We start from the raw sequence: 25931 nt of genomic DNA, 5'->3' as shown, positions 1-25931 counted from the left end.
TGTTAAGCTAATTGTACTGTAAGGTTCAACTTCAGATGCAATTTCTTTGCTCATATCATCTCTTTTCATGATAATTTTGAATTTCTATGAATTTTGTTTCAATTCATCTTGTTTTTGGATTGCAATCATTGTGTGTAGATTGATTTAGTTGTTACAGTAGCTGGCAAAGTAAATTACCTTATAATTAATCATCAATTTCTTCTTTTTTCAATTTTCAGTTCGGTTCACTACAAGAAAAAGACCCTTTTACGACGCGCAAACCACGACACTCATTGATTTATGTTACGCAAAAGAGGGTGACATTAAAAAAGTGTCATCCCTTCAAAAATTTAAGGATTTATGTCACGCATTTTTGCGTGCCCTTAAATTAGTGTCTCAAGAAAAAAAATTAAAAACACGGAGGGCGCTTTTTCTTAGACGTGCGTCCTCTATACATGTCGCTTTATAATTTTAATGAAACGCATTTAGTAGACAGGGGGGAAACAAAATCCCCAAAATTTTTAAAGCCCGCCGTTGTTTTCTACCTTCTTTCTATCTTTCATCTCCGCAATCGCCTCTCTCCTCTTCGATCCGCTTCTCCGCTACTCCTGACCTCCAAGCACAATCGACGGTGTCTGTTTACTTTTCTTCTATTGTTAATTTATGCAACTCGAATCCTAGTTAAACCCACCTCCATGGACAAAATTAAAGTTAAGCAAGAGGTCTAGGGTTTCGGGTATTGGTGGTGGTGACGAAGGTCATGGTCACCATCTTCACAATTGAGTTTTGTTTTCGTTTTTAGGTTTTTTCACCATCTGTTTCCCTTTCTTTTCTATGAAATTAATCCCTTTCCACATTAATCACGCAGGAAACCACATGCATGCCGTATCCATCCAATCAAAGCCACTGCCACTCAAGCACCTCCTGTTGTTTCAAGTAAGAAGTTGTATAAGCGTCCATAGCATGCATTCTATCTATTTGATGTTATATTGAAGCTACTTTTTAATTTTTTTCCTGTAACAAATTCACCCTGCTTTGATTTTCCATAGAGACCAGTAACAGAGGGAAGACGAAGGTTGGAATCAATGGTATGCTTTCTCAAAATTCTTAGGTTTTTCACTCTATGTTTCCAGAGATTAATTCTTTTTCTTTTATTTTGTTTATTGCATTTGGCTACTTCTAATAATTTTAAAATTAACCTCACGAAATGAATTGCAGGTGTTTGCAACTCCTGAAGTTCAAATGGGGTTCCATCCAGATGCAGGGGCTTCATTTTATCTTTCTCGTCTCCCTGGTTATTTAGGTTGCAATCCAACTCTTAATGCATTATTTTTTATTTTCATCATTTCCAAGAATAAAATATTCTTAACCCTTCAGAATTTTAAATCCTAATTCTGTTTTTCTTGTGTTTTTGTAGGTGAATACTAACCATGGTTGGTTTGTTGATAGGTCCAAATCATATGATGCATGAGGTACTATTAACATTTTTTGATTTAATGTATGCTTATTCATTTCATCAATTACACTTATATATTATTAACTATTTACATATGTGGAATCCTCTTGGAGTAGTTGGTGTTATTACAACACTGTGGAAGGCCCCTGGACCACAGTGAGACTAAACTATGTTGCACACGCTGCCTGCTGGCCATTAGAAAATGTTGTAGTTGCAAGTGAATTTCTTGTAGAGGATGGAAATAGATATGTGAATATCAGATCTTTGGTTTCAGTTACCAACAACACAGATTTAGTACTCGAATCGTAAGGCATGATCAAGCGATAAAGCAAAAGTGGAACCAACTCCCAACAGTGCAAAACACAATAGAAGAAAGTGCAAAACCAGCATCAACAGTCGTTGTATGTACGCAAACATCCTTCAGAGGCACAAGAAGGAGCACAATCAAATACGCGTGAGAGCACTGGTTCCGATGTGGCAGCGCCAATTGTCAAGAAATCAAGAGGCCCATAACCACCACCCGAGGGTCAAAACATGACAGATGCTTCCTAATGTGTAATACCCGAAGAGGCTCCTCCGTTCAATGTTGTAGACGAAAGTCAAAGTCTGATGCCAAATGCAACCAAGCAAGCACTATCACCTGTTGTTTATGTGAATCATGTTTTTCCATTGTCAGGTACTATAAACCATAAACTTGTTATTTATTTTTAATTTTTATTTTTTGGGCGGTTTTTTAATTTTCTACCATTTTAAATATAGGAAGGTTAAGAGGGATATAAAGTAAAAAGGGAGGAGGTAGCTGATGTAAGTAGTTGATTTGAAGATTTGTGGAGCTGGTGGATAGAGCATAGGTTTTTTTATTTTCTACCATATATATATATATATATATATATATATATATATATATATATATATATATATATATATACATCCTGTTTTCTCTCTCGCTTCCTATTTCTGTTTGGTTTAGTCTTCATTTTTTTTGGTCATTTTTAAATCTATTTGATATTCAGAACTAATGGAGTGTTGTTAAATGCTAAGGGAAATCAGGAATTGTTGATGGAGACTTTTTTTTTTTCCAATTTAGTGATCTGGTCTGATAGGAATAGGATTAATCGTCTTTTTAAAATAGTAATAGTAATGTTGTTTTATTGGTTGTTGATAATGTGAAATATTTGTTTGGTTGGTTGTACTTTGTAGATCACCATGGTCAAATAAATACCATCCTCCATTAGAAGGGCGGCTGTATCCATCTCCTGAATTGAGGACACTTCAAATAGAAGCAAATGAAGTCTTCAGTGTATATCGTGACTAGTGAGGTCCTTTACTTACACCTCGTTTGTATGTTGGATTTATTGTGTAATATGAAAGAAATATGAATGTTGTGTTTTAATTTAAAATTGGAATATGTATGTTGAATGTTGGGGATTTAAAGGTATTATGAAGGTGGTACTTCATCAGTGTACTTATGGGAGGATGATGAAAAGGAAGGCTTCCTGGCTTGCTTCTTGATAAAAAAAGGTCAGTGTTGACAGTTGACATCACATATAGGCCATTTTTGTATCCTTTTGAGTAATATTAATATTTGAAGTTTGAACTATGATATGAATGAAGATGGATCAAAGTATGCACATGGTGTGCGAGGTTACCTGAACGAGAGAGGTTGGGATGCTATACATCTTATTGAGGTAGACTGTAGAGTTTTTTTTGATCTGTTAACTGTTAAGAAGATAATATGATGATTAATTTTTTGTTGGAATTATTGGTACATTAGGTTGGGCCAGAAGTGGAAGGAATGGCTTATTACTGTCTAACAAGCACTGTGATGCTGTCAATGACTACAGATCATGAGAATTCTGGGACTTTTAGTTTGTATGGACCAATTCGCAGACAGGTATATGATCTTCTTATTCTTATTATGTCTGATTAACCCTACAGATGCTGAGGCTTTATCAAGTAAGTCTTCTTGAGGGTAGCTTAAAGCTAAAAAAAATTTCCTTAAATATGTTAGTTTATAATATAATTTTAATTTCATGGGTGTGCTTTTAGGGCTAAAGGCTTTAAGAGTACTCAATTTGGGATTCAATGATATTGATATTGTAGATGCTGTTAGTTTATGTTTTATACTAAACATGTATAAAGTCGAAGTTTTTGATGTCTATTAAATTAGAAGATTATATGTTTTTGTGCCACTTGATGCATGTTTAAATAATTTGGAGAGCTTGAAGTGGATTCATGTAGAATTCGGGATAATGGACTAATTAACTTGGCAGGTGATTCTTTTGTTACTTATCTTTTTATTATTATTTAAGTATTTTTTTAAAGCTTTTTACCACCCGAACCATATTCTAATCTTAAATGTATATTATTTCCTGACTACTTATCTATTTGATTTAACAAAATAAAAATGAATATTTTTCTAGAAAACAATTACCATTAAAATGATTTTTGTAAGACCCAATATCAAGTATTCAAAAACATAGTTATCGGATAATATTTTTATAACTACATATACGATAATTTTATTATCTTTGTATACGTAAAATAAAAAAAATAAAAAAAAACCTGACATAGTTATTTTATAGAAATATGAGGTGTGCTTCAAAAACAACAAATTAGATAATCGTTAAAAAGAAGCTTTTGTGTTGGAGAAGACACTTGAAAATATGTTTTTGATAGTTAACGTAGCGGAATAGATACTCTTATTCATATTAAAGATTTTTTTTTTGCTAATAATCTAACACGTATTTTTTAGTGCATATACGTTTTTATATATAGATGTTGATGCATATATTTGTAAATGACAGACCTTCATCGTTTGAAATGTTTGGAGTTGTCTGATACAAAAGTTGGAAGCAATGGTCATTGCCATCACTCAGGTTACACATTTTTCTAACTAAAATTAAGAAATATAAATTGCATAATTTGATTTTTAAGGGTTAATTAATTAATCTTTTATAAAATCTGTTGCAGGGTTGATGGATCTCCAAATTTTAAATCTTTCATTCACTGTTATCATGGATGGAGGTTTACCAAATATATCCGGATTATCAACTCTTAGATCACTTAACTTAGATGTTCGCCACATCACAGATGCTGGACTTTCAACTCTTTCATGTAAAAAAAATAAGGTTAGTTTCTTTCTTTGCTTAATAGTAAGTTCATTACTTCTTTTATATTAGTTAACATCAATTGATTAATAAGGTGAATTTGTTGTTTTATTCGGTACACTGCATAGCATAACAGCTAGCTAATGATCCAAGCGCTTACTTGCCATCCATACCACCTGGTGGACATAAACCCTAAGATATCATACTTTGGCATGGCTAGAAGCTTTGGAGGAAACGGGACTCAAGCAAACACATAGAGAGTTGTTGGCACATAGTAAGCTAGATAATGCCATTGTATATAAATTATGCTTCTCTTGAATTCAGTTTTTTTATTACATTTACTCAATATTGGAATAATTATTTGTATTTGACATATTAGCAAAATGAATTATCTTTGTTATTTATGGTATTTTATTTTGTATTATTGGAATAATTATTTGTATTTGACATATTAGTGAAATAAACTTCGTAAATGGTTGCTGAAGTTTATGACACGCAAATGCGTGTCATCTTCATTTATGACAGGGGCTTTAATGATACGCAATGCGTGTCTTAAACGCGCGTCGTAAAATTTACGACACGCAAATGCGTGTCGTCTTCCTTTATGACAGGGCCTTCCTTGATACGCATTGCGTGTCGTAACCGCGTGTCGTAAATGCGTGTCGTAAATGCGCGTCGTAAATGCGCGTCGTAAATAGACGACGCGCAAAAGCGTGTCGTCTCTCGTTATGACAGGGCCTTTCTTGACACAAATTTGCACGTCGTCTGAGCGTTTTACAACACGCATTACGCGTCGTAAAAGGCTGTTTTTCTAGTAGTGGTTGGTGATAATGTTGAAAGGAGTGATTTGCTTTGTTTAATAGGATAGTACTACTGTTATGGCTAAAGAAGAAGCTGCAAAGCTACTAAAGACCTACTTTAGCAGATGTTCGTTTTATCAACCAAAAATTCAGTTTCTCTGAAATTCTCATAAAAATAAAAATCGGCTTACCTCTAAAAATAATTACAGGCACAGTGGATGCATCAATTGATGTCATTGAGCCATTGACTTTGTGAAAAGAAAAGAAGGTCTTCAGGAATCATTGGAAGATGGAACAATGTCATTCTTGAATATAGCATCACATCAACCATATTAAGGTACTAACACATATAAGATTTTTAATTCATGCATTTATCTATTGTAACAAAAGTTACTATATTTTCTTTAGGCATACATTGATTGTCACTTGTAGATATATGAGAAATATGCTTTTGGCATTAATAGATGTAATCGGGGAGAATGTTTTCAATATACTCTATATGGCATGCATTATTTAAAAGTTAGTGGGAGTATTAATAACGCTTACCAATAAGATTTTTAGTACTGTTTTATTAAATTAAACTATTTGATTTTCAAGCACTGTATAGTGGACTTGGTCCTATAATTTGCTTTACCTTGAAAGACATGATGGTTCTTGGGTTGGTTATCATGAAGTTGAAAATTTAGCTTCTTTATTTGAAATTTAGCTACGCGTAACACTTATGACTTCACAAATTTGTTATCCATGAGTAAAAATTTTAGCTAAATATGGATTTATAAATAGAATATAAGTTTTTACATTTTTTATATATTGTGTAGATATATGGATTTGTAACAGGAGTGCATGTGCCAAGTATCTTGGTTTTGTAATAGGAGTGCATGAGTTGGACAGCAGAACTCCATGAATTCTTTGTTGAAGGAGTCAACCAACTTGGTGGTAGTGAAAGTGTGTATTAATGTTTTTTTTTAGTATTTAATTTACATATAAATTTTAAAAATATTGTTATTAAGAAGTCATGAGTGTATGTTTATAATTTTTGCTGACTTTTGTCTTTGACCTTGAAGGAGCTATACCAAAAGGAGTTTTGAAGCTCATGAATATTGAAAGTTTTGTAATTTATCATGTGAAAAGTCATATGCAGGTATGTGAGCAATTGATTGGTTAAGAACTTAATTTGGATAGTTATTTATAGTTGTTTCTTTTTTACTCAATCTGGGCAATGACTTAATGGTTAAGTTGGAAAATACTTGGTTTAATGTATTAAGACACTACCCTTTAACTAATTGTCCTTTTTTATCCCTTTAACTCCACTCATGTTGGAATTGATGACTATTGTGAAATATGTCTCTAGAACGTAGGGGTAAAATGGTCAATTAGTCTCATTCAGACGAAAAGATTCAAATTTTATGTATACAACGCTTTATCCAAACTCACATCATTACTCATAAACAACCCCTAAAAAGGAAATCTTGGCCTTTAGAGTGTGACATGTTGACATTTTAGGATAAAGGTGTTAAAAATAGTTGGTTTGACCACCAGAGTCAAAACTTTATATTTGATGTTTTTTTGTTGCTTTGATTTCAGAAATATAGAACAAATATCATGTACAAACCAGAGATAAAGAGTTATCTGAAGGTAGTAATATTATATCATTAATAAATGTTTCTTCAAAATATATTTTTAGAAAAAATTCATGATCTTTTGTGGGTTAAAAGCTTTGTGGTCCTTGAAGGCTTGAACAACTTATTATAAAAACTAGGGATGAACAAAAACTGAACCGCAAACCAAAAAAACCGCATAAACCGAAACCGAAAAACCGAAACCGAAATGAAAACCGATGGTGTGGTTTTTAGTTTTGCAAAAACCGAAAATACTCGGTGCGGTGCGGTTTCTAGTCTCGCAAAAACCGCAAAAAACCGAACCGCACCGTATATATATATATATATATATATATATATATATATATATATATATATATATATATATTAAGTGTTGATATTTGTAAGAACCAAGAACTTATGACAATTAAAATTTCTATAAATATAAATATATATGTAACATCCCAAAAATACAACCCAAAACTTTTTGTTTGAAAACTTTACTAAACCATAATATCAAATATTAAAAGATAAAAACCATGAATCATGTATCTCAAAATGTCATAATAAATTTATCAAATCGAAACTAGTGTCAAGATCATATCAAATATCAGAGTCTAACTCCCAGGCTAAACTGTGGTATGTACAATGCCATCATCCCGAGCCCTTCCCTTTTCTAGCTGAAGTACCTGAAACCAAAACTGAAACTGTAAGCACGAAGCTTAGTGAGCTCCCCCAAACTACCACATACCATACAATAACATATAAATCACATATTGGGCCTTGCCCACTGCATCAGACCGAAGTCCGGAACTAACTAGGGCCTTGCCCACTGCATCAGACCGGAGTCCGGAACTGCATCGGACCGAAGTCCGGAACTGACTAGGGCCTTGCCCACTGCATCAGACCGAAGTCCGGAACTGCATCAGACCGAAGTCCGGAACTGACTAGGGCCTTGCCCACTGCATCGGACCGAAGTCCGGAACTACATCGGACCGAAGTCCGGAACTGACTGAGCATAGCATAACATAATCATAGCATATAATATGAACACATATACTGCATACTGCATCAGACCATAGTCCGGAACACATAACACATACCATGCCTGTATCACAAAGACACCAAGCATACTGAACTACTGCATCAGACTGTAGTCCGAAACTACTGCTAACTAAACGGGCCGGCATTGTGGCCGTAGACCCGTTCCTACTGGAAGGAAAACTCACCTCGTAAGGCTGGCTGCTGAAATGCTGCTCGGGAACTGTCTGACTGCTGCTCCGGTAACTCTCCGACTACAATTCCCAAAAGACACTTAATCAGACACTGATAAGTAATCTTAGGGTAAAATGACTATTTTACCCCCTGGTCAAAGTCAACAATCCGTTGACCTGACTCGCCGAGTTGGGCCGCCAACTCGTCGAGTCCCTATCTTTCCTTCTACTCCCCTTCCGGACTCTAGTCGTCGAGTTTAACCAAAACTCGGCGAGTTCTCCTTCTTTACTGATATCCTGCCAACCTTCATCCGACTCGCCGAGTTGTATGATCAACTCGTCGAGTTCACCTTCAACATAAGAACACGTCCAGTCTGTGACTCGCCGAGTTGTATGAACAACTCGTCGAGTCTGTTCTTATGGGTAATGAGATTGCCTTGGACTCGCCGAGTCAGGGCGTGGACTCGCCGAGTCAGGGCGTAGACTCGCCGAGTCCCTCTACACTCAGATCTATGTCTTAACTCACTGAGTCTTTACTCCACTCACTAAACAGACTCGCTACTACTGAACAGGGAATCTAAGACTCGCGACCTGACTCGCCGAGTCAGAAGAACGACTCGTCGAGTCCTTTGCATGCAGTTTCTTTTTAGTCGATTCTAATCAGTTTTAGTGCATCCAATTCGTAGATCTGGGTTTCTGGGACTATCTGAACACGTAAAGTTGCTAACTTTACGTGTATCTATGATGCAATGAAGCAATAACACTCAAACTTGGCTATTATGGGGGTTACTTGTCTAGAACAAAGCCATGGCTGCCAAAAGGTGGCCTTCTTGAGCTCCTGGAACTCAAGAGAGGCTAGATCCGAGATATGGCTTGATTACAATTCTTCATCACTAGGGATTTGGGGTTTTTGAGCTCAAAACCATCAATTTGGGGACAAACTAGATCTAGCAATACAATAACCAAGATGAAAGCTTTATTACCAGAAAGGATGGCCAAAGAGGAGTATAATCTAGATCTACTTCTTCTTCCTTGAGTTCTTCTACCTTCTCCTTCTTCTTCTTGCTCAACAATGCACCAAGATTCCTTCACAAGGGCAAAGATCACTCACACACACTTCAAGGAGGCTAGGGTTTCGGGAATAAGTCTCTGAGAGGTGAAGGAGGATGGCTTGGGGCTATAATGGTGTTTAAATAGGGTACACTCCCTGAAAATTAGGGCTTCATCCAGACTGGCGGACTCGCCAAGTCCGAAATATGGACTCGTCGAGTCGCCACACCAACTCCACGTGCTGACCCGCTGCTACTCGACGAGTTAGGGCCACTGACTCGTCGAGTAGCTTCTAAAATAAGAAGAAAAATAATGTTTTAAATGCATACCAGGAACGGGGCGTTACAACTCTCCCCCACTTATCTTAGACTTCGTCCTCGAAGTCTGCTGCTACTGAATCTGAAAATAAGTCCGGATAATGCTCCCTCATCTCCTCCTCGGTCTCCCATGTCCACTCCGAACCCTTCCGGTGCTACCACTGCACCTTCACTAGCTGAACCACCTTGTTGCTCAAAGTATTCGTCTTCCGATCCAAGATCGCCACTGGTCTCTCGATGTAATTCAGGCTGCTGTCAACCTGAATATCCTCCAACGGTACAACTACTGACTCATCCACCAAACACTTCCGTAACTGAGACACATGGAAAGTGTTGTGGATCTGGCTAAGCTCTACTGGAAGATCTAACCGATAAGCAACCCGACCCACCCGGGCCAAAACCCTAAAGGGACCAATGAACCTGGGGCCCAGCTTGCCCCTCTTCCGGAACCTGATGACACCCTTCCAGGGTGACACTTTCAGGAGGACCATATCGCCTACCTGAAACTCCAAATCAGAATGCCTCCTATCGACGTAACTCTTCTGCCGACTCTGAGCAGTCTGGAGTCGGCTACGAACCTGCTGTATCAACTCGGTGGTCTTAAGCACCACCTCAGTGCTCCCCATGACTCTCTGACCAACCTCGCCCCAACATATTGGGGTCCTACACTTCCTCCCGTAGAGCATCTCAAAGGGAGGCCGATCTATACTGGAGTGGTAACTGTTGTTATATGAAAATTCCGCTAATGGAAGGTACGTATCCCAACTGCCACCAAAATCGAGGACACATGCCCGAAGCATGTCCTCGAGAGTCTGAATCGTCCTCTCGCTCTGCCCATCCGTCTGAGGGTGGAAAGCGGTGCTGAAAAGGAGACGAGTCCCCATCTCGTCATGGAACCGCTTCCAAAACCTGGAAGTGAACCGGACGTCTCGATCTGATACTACCGAAACAGGCACTCCATGACGTGCCACAACCTCTCGCACATAAATATCGGCTAACTTGTCGGCCGATATACTCTCCTGGATCGGTACGAAATGCGCGCTCTTGGTCAACCGATCCACTATGACCCGAATCGAGTCCACTCCACGTGCAGTCCTGAGAAGCTTAGTAATGAAATCCATGGTGATATCCTCCCATTTCCACACGGGAATGTCTAATGGCTGCATCTTGCCGTGGGGTCTCTGGTGCTCTGCCTTGACCTTCTTGCAGGTCAGGCATCTCTCCACGTACCAAGCTACGTCCCGCTTCATGCAGGGCCACCAATAATCAGGTCGAAGATCTCTGTACATCTTCGTCGCCCCTGGGTGGATGGAGAACCGAGACTTGTGGGCCTCATCCATCAATACCTGCTGTACTCCTCCCCAGTACGGCACCCAAACTCTCCCATGAAGGGTCAACAATCCTCGACTGTCATAATCAAAAGAAGCTACTCGGCCCACGATCCTCTCACACTTATGTCTTTCCTCTTTTAGGCCCTCAACCTGTGCCTCTCTAATATGCTCCAACAATGGAGTAATCACTGTCATCCTCAGACATATATCTCTGATTGGGGCCGTCATCGCCTTGCGGCTCAGGGTGTCGGCCACTACGTTGGCCTTGCCCGGATGATAAAGGATCTCACAATCATAGTCCTTAACCACATCTAACCACCGATGCTGCCTCATGTTTAGATTCGGCTAATCCATGAGGTACCTCAGACTCTTGTGATCCGTGTAGATGGTACAACGGACCCCATAGAGGTAATGTCTCCAAATCTTGAGGGCGAACACCACTGTCCCCAGCTATAAATCGTGCGTCGAATAGTTAGCCTCGTGAGGCTTCAACTGTCTAGAGGCATAAGCTATCACATGCCCTCGCTTCATCAACACTGCTCCCGTACCTGTGATCGAAGCATCACAGTAGACTACGAAGTCATCCACTACCTCTGTCAGGGTAAGAATCAGTGCCTCACACAATCTCTGCCTGAGGGTCTCAAATGCTGCCTGCTGCTCAGGCCCCCAGCGAAATGCCACCGACTTCCTGGTCAGTCGAGTGAGCGGAACTGCTATCTTGGAGAAATCCTGGATGAATCTCCTGTAGTACCCTGCCAAACCTAGGAAGCTCCGAATCTCAGATGGAGACCTCGGGACCTCCCACTGCATCACAACCTCTATCTTGGCCGGATCTACTAGTATACCCTTCTGGTTGACGAGGTGTCCAAGGAACTACACCTCGCGCAACCAGAACTCACACTTGGAGAACTTTGCGAAAAGTTTCTCCCTCCTCAGTATCTCTAGCACCTCCCTCAGGTGCTCCTCATGCTACTCTTGAGTCTTGGAATAGACCAAGATGTCATCGATGAACACTATCACAGACCGATCTAACATCGGTCTGCATACGCGGTTCATGAGATCCATGAACACGGCTGGTGCGTTGGTGAGCCCAAATGGCATCACCACGAACTCATAATGACCATAGCGGGTCCTAAAAGCGGTCTTCTGTACGTCCTCACCTCTGACCCGCATCTGATGATAACCGAAGCGCAAATCAATCTTGGAGAACCAAGATGCTCCCTGGAGCTGATCAAACAAGTCATCTATCCTCGGAAGTGGGTAACGGTTCTTCACCGTCACCTTGTTCAACTCCTGGTAATCTATACACATACGGTGTGACTCGTCCTTCTTCTTCACAAACAGGATCGGGGCTCCCCATGGTGAACTTCTCGGTCTGATAAAACCCTTGTCTAGCAGCTCCTGCAGCTGCGTAGACGACTCCTGCATCTCGGGAGGAGCCAACCGGTATGGTGCCTTGGCTATTGGAGCCGCACCAGGAACCAGGTCAATCCTGAACCCAACCTGTCTCTCAGGAGGTATCCCAGGAAAATCCTCTGGAAATACATCCGGGTACTCGCGTACTACCGGTACATCGTCAACTGTTGCCTTGCCCTTCTCCCGGGCATCTAAAACATAGGCGATGTACCCCGCGCAACCCTGCTGAAAGTAGCGCCTCGCTCTCGCTGCTGAACACAGAATCGGTCTGCGCTGTGGCCTCTCGCCCTGAATCACTAACTCTCCCCCACTAGGAGTGCGAACCCTCACTAACTGCAGTTCAAAATCAATCACTGCCCCATTGGTGCTCAACCAATCCATACCCACTATCACCTTATTCCCTCGCAGGGGAATAGGAACCAGATCTACTGAAAACTGCTCATAAAATAACCGCAGCAAACACCCCTTATGTACCCTCGCGACCCTAACCGTCCTATCATCAACTATCTCAACCTCAAGTGGACTGTCCAGCTCCCCCGGAGCTCTGCTAAACCGCTTGCTAAGCGCAAGCGAGAGAAACGATCGGGTGGCCCCCGAATCAAACAATATTGTAGCTGAAATGCCGTTCACTAAGAACGACCCTATATACAAACACATAACCATGAGAAATAATCAATACTAAATACAGAGATAAGAGGAAAATACATACCCGTCACCACATCAAGAGTCGCCCGCGCCTCCTCTGCTGTCATCTGGAAAGCTCTACTCTTCGCCACTGGCGCCCCAGCCCGACCCTGACGGCCGTCTGTAATCCTCAAAGTAGCAGGGGCAGGTGCTGCCACCTTCCCTGCTGCTGCTAAACTCGGGCACTGGGACTTTTTATGTCCCCTCTGATTGCAATGGAAGCAAATCAGATCAGCTGCTGTGGTGGTGGTGGTGGCTGTACAATCCCTACTCATATGCCCGGTCCGACCACACTTGTAGCAGCCGGAGATCCCTGCCTTGCACGCCCCATCGTGCAATCTCCCACACTTGCCACACCTATTGTGGCTCTGCTGTCCTATGGATCTATGATCTGATACCTTGGGCTTTTTGCCCGAACTCCCTGTGCCAGATGTCGCCTCTGGCTTCCTCTTCTTCTCCATCTCCAAATCTATCTCTCTCTCACGAGCCCTCGCAATCATGTCATCTAGGGTTTTACAGCTGGACCGGCTCACAAACTGTCTGATATCACTCCTCAACATCTCATGATAACGAGCCTTCTTCATCTCCTCATCAGCCGCATACTGAGGAACGAGAAGAGCCCTCTCCCTGAACTTGGCGGTAATCTCCGCCACAATCTCAGTAGTCTGAGTAAGATCCTGAAACTCCCTCGCTAACTGCTGCACCTCGATAACCGGTGCAAACTCGGCTCTGAACCTGGTAGTGAAATCGGTCCAGGTCATCGCATCGAGAGCTGCGTCATCTCCCATGACATGTCCGATCTCCTCCCACCAATCTCGTGCCCTGTCCTTCAGGAGACAGGATGCTAGTCTGATCTTGTCCCCCTCGGGACATCTGCTGGTGCGGAATGTATTGGCGACATCCGCCAACCACCTGGTACTCGCAATGGGATCCCACGCCCCATGGTAGTCAGGAGCTCCACATGCTCTGAACTCCCTAAAAGTGAGGGTACGCGACCCCATCATGGCCGCCACCTCAGCACGGAATGTGCTTAACTTCTCGTCCATCAGCTCCAAAATACCCTCCTTGATCGAACCGAAGATCACAGGAGTTTGCTCGAGTATGATGCGAGTAACCTCTGAGGAGAGAAACTCCCTAGTCTGCTCATCCAAATGCTCGGCCCCCGAGCCTGATCCCGATCCCTCACCGGCACCTGAACTGCCGACTGCTGGTCTAAGGCGTAAAACCACCATTCTGAAAACACATAATGACAACGTCAGGAATACAAATATATCTCGAGAGATCGCTACTACTACAAGTTTCCTGGTCTCATCTCAGCCTTCCTTGATTCGAGTACGGATCCTCTGCTTTCAGTAGTACGGGCCCATACTACCTTCCACATCTATCCGTACTTTCCTCAAGAACTGCCTTGACTCCACCAAGTCCCTTCTACTACCACCGCTCTCTGCTACTCTCATCCTAGGCTTGCCTTAGGGTAATCACCAACCCACTCTCCGCTATCAGCTTCACAAGAAGTCCCGGATACCTCCCCCTAACTAGCTCGTGAATACTATTACATATCACTAAGACTAGATAACTCTTCGAATGAGAGATCCTACCCTACAACGGTTGGACTCAAACAAGAGCTGCGCAATAGAGCTAGACCTAACCTTCTGAAATTATTTAATCCTCACAATATGTAACGTAACATATTCATATACTAGTTAGCGAAAGATAACTAAGACTCCTAAAAGCACAAAGCAAGCAGCATTCGAGCATCAAGTACACATAATCAAGCATATACTACTCTGGCTATCATACTGACAATTCTGTACTAGCATGCAATTTTCATAGAGCTGAAACACATATAACAGGCACATAAGGCATCCTTCCTAGATCCTTAGTCCTAATCTAGCATGCTGTTCTAATAAAGCTGATAATCATAACATAGCATAAACTTGTATGGATAATTTGGGAGTACTTACTTGAGCTCGGCTGATTGCATGCACCACACCCTTTTTCTCTTTTCAAAGTTCTTTTCTTTCTAAAAATTCTTTTTGCTTTTCTAAAACTCTTTTCTTTTTAAGTTTCTTTTTTGCTTTTCTAAAAGTCTTTTCTTTTGAAAACTTTATACCACTTCCTTAGTTTGAGTTCAGACACACTCGGGAGTGCGCCCGAATCCCTCAGACCAAGGCTCTGATACCAACTTGTAACACCCAAAAATACAACCCAAAAATTTTTGTTTGAAAACTTTACTAAACCATAATATCAAATATTAAAAGATAAAAACCATGAATCGTGTATCTCAAAATGTCATAATAAATTTATCAAATCGAAACTAGTGTCAAGATCATATCAAATATCAGAGTCTAACTCCCAGGCTAAACTGTGTTATGTACAATGCCATCATCCCGAGCCCTTCCCTTTGCTAGCTGAAGTACCTGAAACCAAAACTGAAACTGTAAGCACGAAGCTTAGTGAGCTCCCCCAAACTAGCACATACCATACAATAACATATAAAGCACATATTGGGCCTTGCCCACTGCATCGAACCGAAGTCCGAAACTAACTAGGGCCTTGCCCACTGCATCGGACCGAAGTCCGGAACTGCATCGGACCGAAGTCTGGAACTGACTAGGGCCTTGCCCACTGCATCAGACCGAAGTCCGGAACTGCATCGGATCGAAGTCCGGAACTGACTGAACATAGCATAACATAATCATAGCATATAATATGAACACATATACTGCATACTGCATCGGACCATAGTCCGGAACACATAACACATACCATGCCTGTATCACAAAGACACCAAGCATACTGAACTACTGCATCGGACTGTAGTCCGAAACTACTGCTAACTAAACGGGTCGGCATTGTGGCCGTAGACCCGTTCCTACTGGAAGGAAAACTCACCTCGTAAGGCTGGCTGCTGAAATGCTGCTCGGGAACTGTCTGACTGCTGCTCCGGTAACTCCCCGGCTACAATTCCCAAAAGACACTTAATCAGACACTGATAACTAATCTTAGGGTAAAATGACTATTTTACCCCCTGGTCAAAGTCAACAATCCGTTGACCTGACTCGCCGAGTTGGGCCGCCAACTCGTCGAGTCCCTATCTTTCCTTCTACTCCCCTTCCCGACTCTACTCGTCGAGTTTAACCAAAACTCGATGAGTTCTCCTTCTTTACTGATATCCTGCCAACCTTCATCCGACTCGCCGAGTTGTATGATCAACTCGTCGAGTTCACCTTCAACATAAGAACACGTCCAGTCTGTGACTCGCCGAGTTGTATGAACAACTCGTCGAGTCTGTTCTTACGGGTAATGAGATTGCCTTGGACTCGCCGAGTCAGGGCGTAGACTCGCCGAGTCCCTCTACACTCAGATCTATGTCTTAACTCACTGAGTCTTTACTCCACTCACTAAACAGACTCGCTACTACTGAACAGGGAATCTAAGACTCGCGACCTGGCTCGCCGAGTCCTTTGCATGCAATTTCTTTTCAATCGATTCTAATCAGTTTTAGTGCATCCAATTCGTAGATCTGGGTTTCTGGGACTATCTGAACACGTAAAGTTGCTAACTTTACGTGTATCTATGATGCAATGAAGCAATAACACTCAAACTTGGCTATTATGGGGGTTACTTGTCTAAAACAAAGCCATGGCTGCCAAAAGGTGGCCTTCTTGAGCTCCTGGAACTCAAGAGAGGCTAGATCCGAGATATGGCTTGATTACAAAGCTTCATCATTAGGGATTTAGGGTTTTTGAGCTCAAAACCATCAATTTGGGGACAAACTAGATCTAGCAATACAATAACCAAGATGAAAGCTTTATTACCAGAAAGGATGGCCAAAGAGGAGTATAATCTGGATCTACTTCTTCTTCCTTGAGTTCTTCTACCTTCTCCTTCTTCTTCTTGCTCAACAATGCACCAAGATTCCTTCACAAGGGCAAAGATCACTCACACACACTTCAAGGAGGCTAGGGTTTCGGGAATAAGTCTCTGAGAGGTGAAGGAGGCTGGTTTGGGGCTATAATGGTGTTTAAATAGGGTACACTCCCTGAAAATTAGGGCTTCATCCAGACTGGCGGACTCGCCGAGTCCGGAATATGGACTCGTTGAGTCGCCACGCCAACTCCACCTGCTGACCCGCTACTACTCGACGAGTTAGGGCCACTGACTCGTCGAGTAGCTTCTAAAATAAGAAGAAAAATAATGTTTTAAATGCATACCAGGAACGGGGCGTTACAATATATCTCTATCGGAGGATGATTGTATATTTTTAAGCATACATTTAGTAGTATTTACAATAACAAATAATGTTTATGAAATTTTTTTAACATTTAAATATGAAGAGTACTAGTGATATAGTATCATTTTTATGAATACATTAATTCATATTATCGTATGTACTTGTGAAACAAATGTTATATTAAATTCGTATTATATTGAAGCATTAGAAACATGTTAGATGAGTGGTTATGTAATTTGATTTCAAACCAAGAGGTGGTGGTATCGGTTTATCTCCAATAAATGATTAGCACTCTTCATCTGAGTCAAAGTAACTCGTTGAGTTACTTGAGTTTTAGTAAAAAGGCAAAACGAAAACAAAAAAACTAACAAAAAACCGCAAAAAAACCGAACCGCAAAAAACCACAATTAAAAACCGCAAAAACTGAACCGCATAAAAACCGCACGGTGCGGTTTCTAAATTTCAAAAAACCGAAGTTACGGTTTTCGGTTCGGTTTTGGCCAAAAACCGCACCGAACCGCATCATGCTCACCCCTAATAAAAACAATACAATGTCTATTGTTTTTCTGAAGTTGTAGATTGACACTACTTTTTTTTTCTTTTTTATCAAGAAAGTGTTAATACTTGGTTTAGTTGACATGTTGTCATTAAAGCTCATTAAAGGGAAGTATTGTAATTTTGATTTAGAAGCGATTTATGGCTTTTACATGATATGTTTTACCCTTCTATAAACAAAAGGCTCAGTGGACTAAGTACAAACTAATAGTGAGTTTATAGACCAAAAAATGTTTCATATAAACGGTTTGACTCTAAAACACATTTAGTGATCATGTATTTTAGTTTTGACATGTTATTGATATTTGAAATCTTTCAAAATCTATCTTGGATGTCTGCAATATTTTAATGTATATCTTATAAACAAAATACATATTATTTATAGATTTATACATTTTTGTTTATTGTCTTCAATATTTTGTGTAAGATTGCAGATTCTAAGATGCTTAATGCATTGTTCAACAAAAGTATGAGGATGCTCAACAAAAATACGAGGATGCTCAACAAAAGAATGTGAAGATTCAATAGAAAAATATGGATGTTCAAGCAAATTTTGAATAACAACTTGCACGAACAATGAACAATGACTGTAATTATTACTTTGAGCTAATAGGTCAAAACTTTTATTAATCAATGATAGAATATTATGTATCGAACAACGTTTTATGTTTAATTTGTAGCGACTTTTGATTTTGATGTATGTATCTTTTGATGTGTTGGATATTTCTCTTAGTTTCTATAGAAATACTATGTTACTTTTTGTGTTATATTAATTGTATTTTTATAAATTGATATAAATAGTCGAATGGAATAAACATATTTTATTGAATAATGGTATGAAAATATTGCTATGAAATTGGTTACGGAAAAATTGCTACGAAATTTGCTATGTAAAAATTGCTACGAAATTGGCTATGGAAAAATTGCTACGGAATTGGCTATGGAAAAAGCGCTATGGAATTTGTTACGGAAAAATCACTATGGAATTTGCTATGGAAACATTGCTACAGAATTGGTTACGGAAAAATTGCTATGACATTTTCTAGGGAAAAATCGCAACAGAATTTGCTACGGAAACATTGCTACGGAATTGGTTACGGAAAAATTGCTACGAAATTTGCTACGAATGTGCTATGGAACTCAAATTGCAACGAAATAGATGTCTTAGAAACAGACATAGCAAAATCGCTGCAGAATTATAATTCCGTAGCTAAACATTTTGCTACAAGAAATATAGCTACGAAGTCTAATAGAAAAGTTATGTAACGAATTCCGTAGTTATTCACCTTTAGCTACGGAATTTTATCTTTTTGTTATGGAATTTTTCTGTAGCTAAATTGGATTTTTCTTGTAGTGAGGCAAGAATTGGATTTGCAGAGTTACAAAAAACCCGACCAACAACAGCAGAAACCACACCAATGAATATGACCGGTTTAAAACCGAAACCGCATGATAAAACCGCAAAACCGAACCATTCAAAAACCACACTCATCGGTTTTAGTACGACAAAAACCGCACCTTGCGTTTCGTGGTTCGGTTTGGCTCTAAAACCGCACCATGCTCACCCCTAGTTAAATTTAACAATAGTAAAGAAATAATTAGATGATAAAGTTGTATAATTAAAATGTGAAATAATAATGTATCACTCCATTAACTCTAAAATTAAATGCAATGTGGTTGCTTAATATAACCCTATAGGACTTTGTCACGAATATTTATTTTGCTTGTAAAAGATATCCTAGTATCCAACACTAATGTTTAACATACTGTTCTTGTTTTACTTAAAAGTTTAATTAAATTAGATTACTATTAATGAAAGAAATTATAATATATTGTTCTCTTATGAAAGTGAAGGGGGCAGGGTAGAATACTATATATATGTCCCCACTTCCATTAGTTCCTCTCTACCACTTGGCCTTGATCTCCTCTCATATATAGTGACCGAATTTAATTCATCTCACTCTCTCCCTTCCAGCAAAAAGAATGTATATGCATATATCGCAATCTCTCTTTCTCTCTCTCCCTGTGTGTATGTGAATGAATGTTAATGCCGATCGATCAAACGATCTTCACTCCGGTTATCGCTCACTTCAAATCCACAATTACGCAAGCCCTACAAAAACTGATCGAACCCATAAGTGGATCAGGCTTCTAATCCATTCTCTCTTATCCAAACTTAATTAGTTTTGTCGTTAAAAACCATCTTCCAAAGATAGAGGAGCCTCTAACTGTATAATCACTTGAAACAACACGTTGTTTTTGACTCAACGCCCTTTTCTTCGAATCTAAGCCAATTCCCACCACTCATATTAATCCATAATCCATTACCGGCATCATATATATACTCTCTATCAGATTCTTTAATCTTTATCAAATATTTTGGAAAGACGATGAGTTGTTTAAGGGAATTGGAAGGTAAAATGGCTCATGATCATCACTTTATTAACCAAGGCCTTGGTCTGAGACGCCATGTATGGGTACCTGGTCCGGTCATCGTCGGGGCTGGACCATCTGGGCTTGCGGCGGCTGCCTGTTTGAAGGATAAAGGGGTGCCCAGCATCGTGTTGGAGAGATCGAATTGTATAGCTTCGCTTTGGCAATTCAGAACGTATGATCGCCTCCGGTTACATCTTCCCAAGAAGTTCTGTGAACTTCCGTTAATGCCCTTCCCTGAGGATTTTCCGATGTACCCATCCAAACAACAGTTTGTGGAGTATTTGGAGGCCTATGCCAAACGATTTGGGATCAAGCCGGTTTTCGAGCAGGAGGTGGAGAGTGCAGGGTATGATGAGAGTGTAGGGTTGTGGAGAGTGAAGAGTGTAGGGTTGAAAGGAGAAGAGATGGAGTATGTTTGCCGGTGGTTGGTGGTGGCCACCGGGGAGAATGCGGAGGCGGTGGTGCCGGACATCAAAGGGATTGAGAATTTTCGTGGAGAGGTACGACACACGGCGGAGTATAGAAGTGGGAGTGATTTTAGAGGGAAGAAAGTGTTGGTTGTTGGTTGTGGGAATTCGGGAATGGAAGTGTCTTTGGATCTTTGCAATCATGATGCTCATCCTTCTCTTGTTGTTAGAAATGCTGTGAGTATTCATTCTTTTAATTACTCTATCTTAATCAATCAACTTCACCGTGATAAAGGTTACTTCAATTCATATATATGTCGATATATACTAGCTAGTCGATAACTTTTCTTAAATAATTATATATCAAATAAAAATGCTACATCTGTTTTAATTCCAAACACAAGAAGTGGTTTTTTTTTTCAGTCACACGATCATAATTTAGTATATTTCTGAAGACTAAAACATACGTTATGGGAGAGGCCACATACACCTTACTATTAGGAAGCCTTCAACTCAGTCATTATATAACCCATGTAAGCGACTTATTAATTGTTTAATAATTATCATTCCAATTAAAAATACATTACTCGTGTTGAGCAAGAAAATAAAATTCATTATCAAATGCCTCAGATATTCAAATAATCTAATCTATCCATCGTCCTCAAAATTCATTATAGAATTTATTTTTATTTTTTACCAAGTACTAAATTAAGAAGATGATATCAAAGGTTTTGTAATTTGTAAAATTAACATGTCAAAACTAATGCCACTTTCTTGGAACTCACAAGCATGCGAGCAAATAACACAAGACTCCATTCATTAAAAAAAGAAAAAAGGTAAAACAAGTTAATCATAATTACATGAGTGTTTCATTACTGTAAAGGTTCCTTCAGCATATGGTGTCGTTGGCCCTCTATGAAAGTGAAACTACTACTCCACGAACACAAAAGTGCTCTCATATATATATATATATATATATATATATATATATATATATATATATATATATATATATATATATATATATATATATCACCACTTTATGATTTATGATTTATATATTTTTCAAATTAATCAAAAATATATATAACTGACAATGCACGATATATATAGGTACATGTCCTACCACGAGAGATGCTGGGAAGATCGACTTTTGGGCTGTCCATGTGGTTGCTCAAGTGGTTACCCATAAGACTCGTTGATCGGTTTCTTTTGATCATGTCATGGATGATTTTTGGAAGCACCGGTAGTTTTGGACTTGATCGGCCCCAAGTAGGACCCCTTGAGCTCAAAAGCAAGACCGGAAAAACACCGGTTTTGGATGTAGGAACCCTAGCCAAGATCAAAAGTGGACACATTAAGGTAAACTTCTATATAATATATACCTACCTTTTTGGTTCTTTTCATGCATTTCCTTAAACATGTTCCCATATATATAATATCTTTGTGCTTTTCTTCTTCTTCTTCTTTGGACTTTTCTTTCTACTTTCTTTAATGTATATATAATCATTCCCTCAAATGTAACTTTTGGCTATATTAATTATGACAAAATTCTCCATTTTTAAGAAATCCAAGCTTTTAATATTTATGCCTTTTACGTAAAAAGTGAAGGCAACATGTTTTAAAGAGAAGGTACCGAATCTTTTTGGATGGGTGGAATATCTCAGAAATCTCCTATTTATTTAAAGATTGCAAAATTTGGTTAATTTTCAGAAAGTTTCATGTTAAAACTAGTCTTCATTACCCTCGTTAGAACGTACCATATTGATTTGAACCTGTAGGTTCATAATATATATTATTCAAATGTTTATTTTCTATGCGGTAAAACGAATATTGTCTAAAAGGTATAAAGTTTGCAAAGCGTTTTAGATAACCAAAACACATATGGGTGGTTAAACATATGTTAATATTAGATTTTTTCTCTTACAATTTGGAATATGTTCTACATGTCTCTTGAAATTTTGCATAGAGAGTTTCAATGTCCTCCTACTAAATATTTCTACTTATCCTCTTACTCATTTGTATTATGACAAATGTCAAAATAAAAAATATTTCTATTTATCCTGTTACTCATTTGTATTATGACAAATGTCAAAATAAAAAGAAGAGACCAAAAAAAAAAGTAATACAGTACACATGTTATTATTAAATAGGTAGAAGGATGAAGTAAAAGAAATTTCATTTTCCTTTTTTATGGCCAAAATATGATGGATATTGATTCTTTTTAAACCGCTTTAGATCTTAATATAATGTTTTATAAGTCATACTTAAGTGTGTACCTTAACTTGTACAGGTGCATCCGAGCATTCAAAGTGTGAGGCATCATAGTGTACAATTTGTGAATGGAAGAATAGAAAATTTTGATGCTATCATTTTAGCAACAGGGTACAAAAGCAATACGCCCTCTTGGTTAAAGGTGTTTTTTATATCTTTCTCTGTCTCTTTAATCTCAATAATTTGAATTCAAATTTTATATCTAAACCTATATATATTTTTGTCTATAGGAGAAGGACATGTTCTCAGAAAAAGATGGAATGCCTCGGAAACCCTTTCCACATGGCTGGAAAGGTGAATGTGGGCTATATGCAGTAGGGTTCACTAGACGTGGTTTGTTTGGTTCATCTGCGGATGCAAAACGAGTATCTGAAGACATAGAAAATTTTTGGAAAGCCGAAGCCAAACATCTCGCCATGACCATCAGACGATCATTCACATTTCAACCCTAGTTTCATTTAACTAGAAAAGATTTTGACACTAAAATCAACCAAATTGTTGCTCATCCAACTGTAGAAAATTAAGTAGGGATTATGGTGGAACAGCTTTCATCAACCAGTTAGAGTATTTAATTTTCTTGATTTGGGGAGGGGACCTCTATCTTGATCTAGGGTAGTGTATCTATACATCTTGTACATTGCCACATTAATTTCTTTTATATATTTTTTTATAGAAAGAGAGAACGAGGGGGATAGGGGTATATAGATTGTAGTGTTGTTTTTACTTTTTATTTTTTACTTCAACTTTTTCATTGTGGAGAGCATGCTTAACTCATAGTTATAACATATGATTTTCTGTAGTAGAGTTGATATTCAATAATGAAAAAAGAAAAAAAAAAATTCCTTGTTAATCTTTTTGGGATTGTACGTTTGAGACAGACAGAAAAAAAAACGTTGTATATATATATATATATATATATATATATATATATATATATATATATATATATATATATATATATATATATATATATAGCTTCAAATATTCTAAATAATTACTGTGAATGAATGGACCAATCACAAATTAACAAAAATTAAATAATTTATTAAATTAATAAGGGTAATTTGGTAAATGAATTATAAATCAATTAACTGAATTTAAAATTATAGCCTATAAACTTGGTAACTTTGTTTGAGATTAACCCTATTTATCCATAATCGCTGTCACGCCATTACTGGGTCTTCGTCCTCCCTCTTAAGAGTCGGCACATAGGCCTTCATCATCGGAATTGGTCTGTAACAATGACATCCAAAATCGAATTGCAGCCGTTACTTATTATCTATATGTATAACCAATCATGGATTTAGAGAAAAAAGTGTATTGGTGGTCAAAATTGACACGGCGAGAATGAGAATTATCAAGTAAGTCACATGCATTTTCTTTTCCTTTATTAATTGTTTACATGAACAAAAGAATTTCATATTGAACTGGTGTTGAATGAGATTAAAAGTTTCATGTAAATTCTTTTGGTAGAGGTAGTCTTCAATTTGCATCTTCCAGAAACGGAAATCTTTTCCATTGAACTTGTCGATCTTAACTCTCCCGTCTTCAGCCATAACTCTGATACCAGTTTTTTGGGTGACAACAAAATAAGTTAAGCACTTCAGACAAATATAAAAAAAAACTTCGGTGAACACACAATACTTCTGAAAAACGTAAATCAAATGAACATGATATTAAACTTGGTTCGGTGAAGGTGACCTATGTCCACGGACGAACTAGAGAGAGAGAGAGAGAGAGAGAGAGAGAGAGAGAGAGAGAGGATTTTATTAACTTTATTGAACTATTACAAGCACTCAAAATTGTATCTCACTTTGAATTCTCATAGAAATCTAGTAATTTACAATGATGGGGGTATGAGCCTATTTATACTTGAGGGATAATACCTAAAACCCTAATAGGCCAAGTCCATTGGCCCATAGGCACATGAATGGTGACAACCAATCATATTCCACCATGCAAAATCTTATGGAACATGCTTCCATTTCATACAACCCATGAGTATCAACAACACACATGATGGACCTCCTTGACCATAGTGGAGCATCATGATGCACAGGTGGCGCACATGAACACTATTAGTCTAAAATTCATCATGATGGCACTACATGGTGTAAACCTTGAACAATACCAACTTCTGAGCATCTTTAAACGATCTTGATCATCATAGTGGACTTCATAGCATACTTGGCTTATCAAAGACCAAGATGGTCCATCTTGCGCCATCATGCCGCAACAGGAATATGGATGGCGCAAGTGGCTTTAAGTGTGGCACAAGAATATCAAGATTTGAGCAAAAACACCACCATGGCACAATAGGAACATGCATGGCGCAACAAGGCCATGCATGACACAAGAGCATACCTTATGGCGCAAGAGGAGTACCCATGACAAAAGAGGGACCATTATGGAACAAGAAGGAATTCCATGGAGAAAGAGCATCATCCTTGGACCATCCCTTTAACATATGGCGCAACAAGATCACCCTGTTGCTCCATATCACTCCCAAGCGCTCCAAACCTTTTGCGTGTGCTTGAAACCCCCTTCTACATGATCTGTTCCTTTGTCAGACGATCCATTCCTTTCTTAGATGATCCGTTCTTTTGTCACATGCATCATGAACCGCAAGTGCTCTATTGTGATCTAAGTTCTCCATGTTGGACAAGACTGAAGGGTTTTGTTGTATAAAATAAATTGTGTTTCACAAAAAACCGGCAACGGAAGTTTTAAAGTTTCTTATAAATTTCGAGTGTGACAACAAAACAAACCATCAAGGATCCTTTTAAAGAGGTTAGAATGATATTACAACAACCATAGGGTGTTTAGAAATAACAACCTTTGTAGCCTTTGGACCCTTTCGGATTTGGGGTGTTGAAGTAGATGGCAAGAACAAGAAGCTTGATCTTCTCTACAAGTAATCTACCAACAATAATAAGGTACCAAAATTGCTAGATTTCTTCTTGTACAACTTTGTTCTTTAAGCCTTAAGTACTTAAACAATTAAGCACTTGAAGGAAGACACAAAGTAAGCACCAAAAGCAAGTAATGTCTTCAAAAGAGGAAAAGG

General features: G+C 38.8%; 1 protein-coding gene and 1 pseudogene across 2 annotated transcripts; both read left to right on the top strand.

Moving 5' to 3' along the window:
* The first annotated feature begins 2575 nt into the window (after positions 1–2575).
* On the top strand, positions 2576–6124 carry LOC145163552 (F-actin-capping protein subunit beta-like; annotated as a pseudogene). The gene is made up of 6 exons (XR_013739708.1): positions 2576–2580; positions 2636–2749; positions 2871–2956; positions 3050–3123; positions 3210–3329; positions 6107–6124. The product of XR_013739708.1 is annotated as an F-actin-capping protein subunit beta-like (transcript).
* A 13551-nt stretch (positions 6125–19675) lies between these two features.
* LOC145165761 (indole-3-pyruvate monooxygenase YUCCA6-like) lies at positions 19676–23663 on the top strand. The gene is made up of 4 exons (XM_079084601.1): positions 19676–20827; positions 21704–21952; positions 22884–23006; positions 23095–23663. Exons 1-4 carry the CDS (start codon positions 20138–20140, stop codon positions 23314–23316), a joined length of 1284 nt encoding a protein of 427 aa, XP_078940727.1. The 5' UTR covers positions 19676–20137; the 3' UTR covers positions 23317–23663.
* Positions 23664–25931: the final 2268 nt, after the last annotated feature.

The sequence above is a fragment of the Lactuca virosa genome, chromosome 3 (assembly GCF_052849685.1).
Source record: "Lactuca virosa cultivar CGN04683 chromosome 3, Lactuca_virosa_CGN04683_v6, whole genome shotgun sequence".
Lineage (NCBI taxonomy): Eukaryota > Viridiplantae > Streptophyta > Magnoliopsida > Asterales > Asteraceae > Lactuca > Lactuca virosa.
This window is presented reverse-complemented; position numbering and strand designations above follow the sequence as displayed.